General features: G+C 47.2%; 1 protein-coding gene across 1 annotated transcript; it reads left to right on the forward strand.

Annotated features, from left to right (window-relative positions):
* Positions 1-1,024: 1,024 nt before the first annotated feature.
* LOC121942378 (regulator of G protein signaling 9-binding protein) lies at positions 1,025-2,971 on the forward strand. Its single transcript, XM_042485567.2, has one exon. The coding sequence runs from the start codon at positions 1,965-1,967 to the stop codon at positions 2,703-2,705; it is 741 nt and encodes a 246-aa protein (XP_042341501.1). The 5' UTR covers positions 1,025-1,964; the 3' UTR covers positions 2,706-2,971.

A 2,971-nucleotide genomic window follows, 5' to 3' on the forward strand; every position in this document is an offset into this window, starting at 1 on the left:
AAAACAATGAGCTTCTCTCTCTTTCAGTTCCTTCGCCATCCTCTGCATTTCACACCATGAGCTTTACACTGCAGTCAATGGATCATTAGGCCCCATCCGCCTCAATAATGCAAAAAGAGCAAACAAAGCACACAAACTGCACAGCCTTTATCTGCCTCTCGCCTCTCAACACAGCAGGAGCCAAGTAGGTAAACAACACATTATCCTTCCAACACTGGGTGTGCAACAACTGGCATCCTTCCTGGGTAGAAACTGTGTGCAGGCAAGTGTGGGTCCAACTGAATGTAAGGCATGAAAGCAGCAGAGGAGAAATGAATGGGTAAGGCTGTCGCATGTTCAAACATTATTGTGCATTCTCTACAGTACCATACAGGTATTGTGCCTAGTGGTGGACAGTTACTAACTACATTTACTGAAGTTCTGTACCTAAGCACAGTTTTTGATTATCTGTGATTTAACAAAGTGTTATTTTTTTTGGAAACGTATTACTTCGACTACTATATTTGAAAGGCAAATATTGTACTTTTGACTCCACTACATTTGCAGCTCTCAAAGGTAGTGCATCTGTGCAACACCTGGGTCCAGGGCAATGTGCAATACTCCTGGGGTGTGTTCATCAGATTACTGCTTATTTGTTGTAGTTTGATTGTAGTGTGTGGCCGTGTCGCCTGTTTGTCCAAAACAACACTGGCGCCAGGAGTTCACTTTTGGCCTGAAACACTGGGTGGATGTTTTCCCAAAATTCAATTTAAAAAAAAAAAAAAGTCATTAGGTTTTGTATGTATTGTGACAGTACAACAATGTATTGAGATTTTCTTTAAAGTACTTGAGTAAGTACTTATTAAAGCAAGAACTCCAGTACTTTAATGCAAGTAATAATTTGACTTTCACTTGTATTAGAGTAATATTTGGTCAGAAGGATCTATACTTTGACTCAAGCACTGGAGTGGTCTCTATGTCCACCACTGATTATGTCTTTACTGAGCAAGTGGTTGTTTGTATTAACCAGGAAAAGCATGAACACAATTCACTGTCTTTAAATGCAAAGATAAACATAAAGGATACTGAATACCATGTCAGTTACAGCTCCACTTGTTACTGTCATCAGGGATCCTGAAGACAAATGGCAGATAGTGGCAGACAGTTTAGGGCTCTGTGATTTGACGCTCCAGCTGATAACGTCACAGCACTGCCCACTGAGTAGACACAACAGCCAATGAAAGCATGCTTTTGAAGCAGACCAAACCAATTGGAGTGCAGCTGCTTTGTTTCCCTGCCTGCATGGCTCTGTGTAGTGCGCACATGTGACCTGAGAAGGCGCTTACATGGTATTTAAACATCATCGATTGGGTGCTGAAGCTGACAGCTCCCAGATACAGATAAACAAACCAAAACCAAAACACAATGGTCTTTTAGGCTCCCTCTCCACGGATGCCCTGAAGACTTCCTCTCCCTTTAACTCTCAGTGAGGATCTCCATCTCCCCCAGCCCAGCCGCGCGTCATCTTTGAACATTAATGGACTTTATTTTAAGCTGCTGAGGAGAAAAGGTGCCGTGTTCACTCTCGTTCCCGAAAACGTCGGTTAAGCGGATGTTCTGACACCTGTAGCTGGGTCTGGATCCCAATCTCGTAAAGAGGTATAGGCTGGATTGTTTCACATCCATTCAGCATCCGCCCTGCAGGAGAGGTGCTCCGGCGCTGTTTGATCTCGAGTGGGGACGCGTAAAGGTAGCCTAAAGCCATTTACGGACGCATTAATATCTAAGCCGCTCTCTGTGCTGCTTGCAGACAGGAAGGAGCATGGATAGAGAGGAATTTGCTCTGACCAGTGCGCTGAAGGGATTTGTAGAGCTCGGGGTGTGCTCCTGTTGAAACTAAACTGAGGACAGTGGATAAAGCGCCGTCTCTTTGAGCTTGTTTATTATTTTTTGGCGAGTGGATAGATTATTATTTTTAATCAATCATGGGGAAAGATGAGTGCAAAACAATGCTGGACGCTTTGAACAAAGTAACCGCCTGCTACAGGCATTTGGTGATCGCCCTAGGAAGCACCTCGGACTCGCAAAACCTCCGAGAGGAGCTGAAGAGGACCCGCAAAAAGGCCCAGGAGCTGGCCGTGGCCAACAGGACTAAACTGACTTCTCTGCTCAAAGACAAGACCATCAGCAAAGAGGACCGAGCCGAGTATGAGCGCCTATGGGTGCTGTTTTCGAGCAGCATGGAGCTCCTGGAGGTGGACATGAAAAGGTCCCTGGAGATAGGGCAGGATTTCCCCCTCAAGGTGCCCACAAGACACCTCATCCAGACGGGGATGACCGGCAGCACCACCACGGTGGCGGCCCGGGCCATGAGCGTGCAGAACATGAAGTACGAGGCGGACAGCAACATCGACACGGCGGATCTCCGGGACCTGCAGTCCGAGATCACCCAGGTGAGCCAGATGATGGAGGAGATGGAGATGAAGGTGCAGGTGGCGCCGTGGGCCGTGGAGGCGAAGCAGGAGGCGGGCGCGGAGCTCAAATCCAACATGAGTGTAGGAAATTCCTCCGTGGGTGTCATCTCCATCTGCGAAGAGGAGCCCAAAGAGGAGGACGGAGGGGGCAGCAGGGATACTGGCTTTGCGTCGATCTGCGCCGTGCTTGTATTCTTCATCATCGTCACGGTCGCTGTGGTTCTAGGATATTTGGTCATCAATATGTCCTGAACTGTGTAACCAGCAGCTGATGGACACCCCGCGCGGCTGCCCACGAGCGCGTAAAAGAGCCAGCAGCTCCACAAAGAGCATTTTGAGGGGCTGAAAAATTGTGGACACGCCAAGTTATTAATCTTTCTCGAATTTGTGAATGTATTCGGTGGAGTTGAGGAGTTGCACTAGATTAAAAAAAAAAAAAAGAAAAAAAAGTAGTACGATAGAATGGACGTCGGACACAATTCGAGGTTAAGTATTTTGAGGGGCCAAGGGGTCGTGTA

The sequence above is a fragment of the Plectropomus leopardus genome, chromosome 1 (genome assembly GCF_026936395.1).
Source record: "Plectropomus leopardus strain MGB_pleo_1.0 chromosome 1, ASM2693639v1, whole genome shotgun sequence".
Classification (NCBI taxonomy): Eukaryota; Metazoa; Chordata; class Actinopteri; order Perciformes; family Serranidae; genus Plectropomus; species Plectropomus leopardus.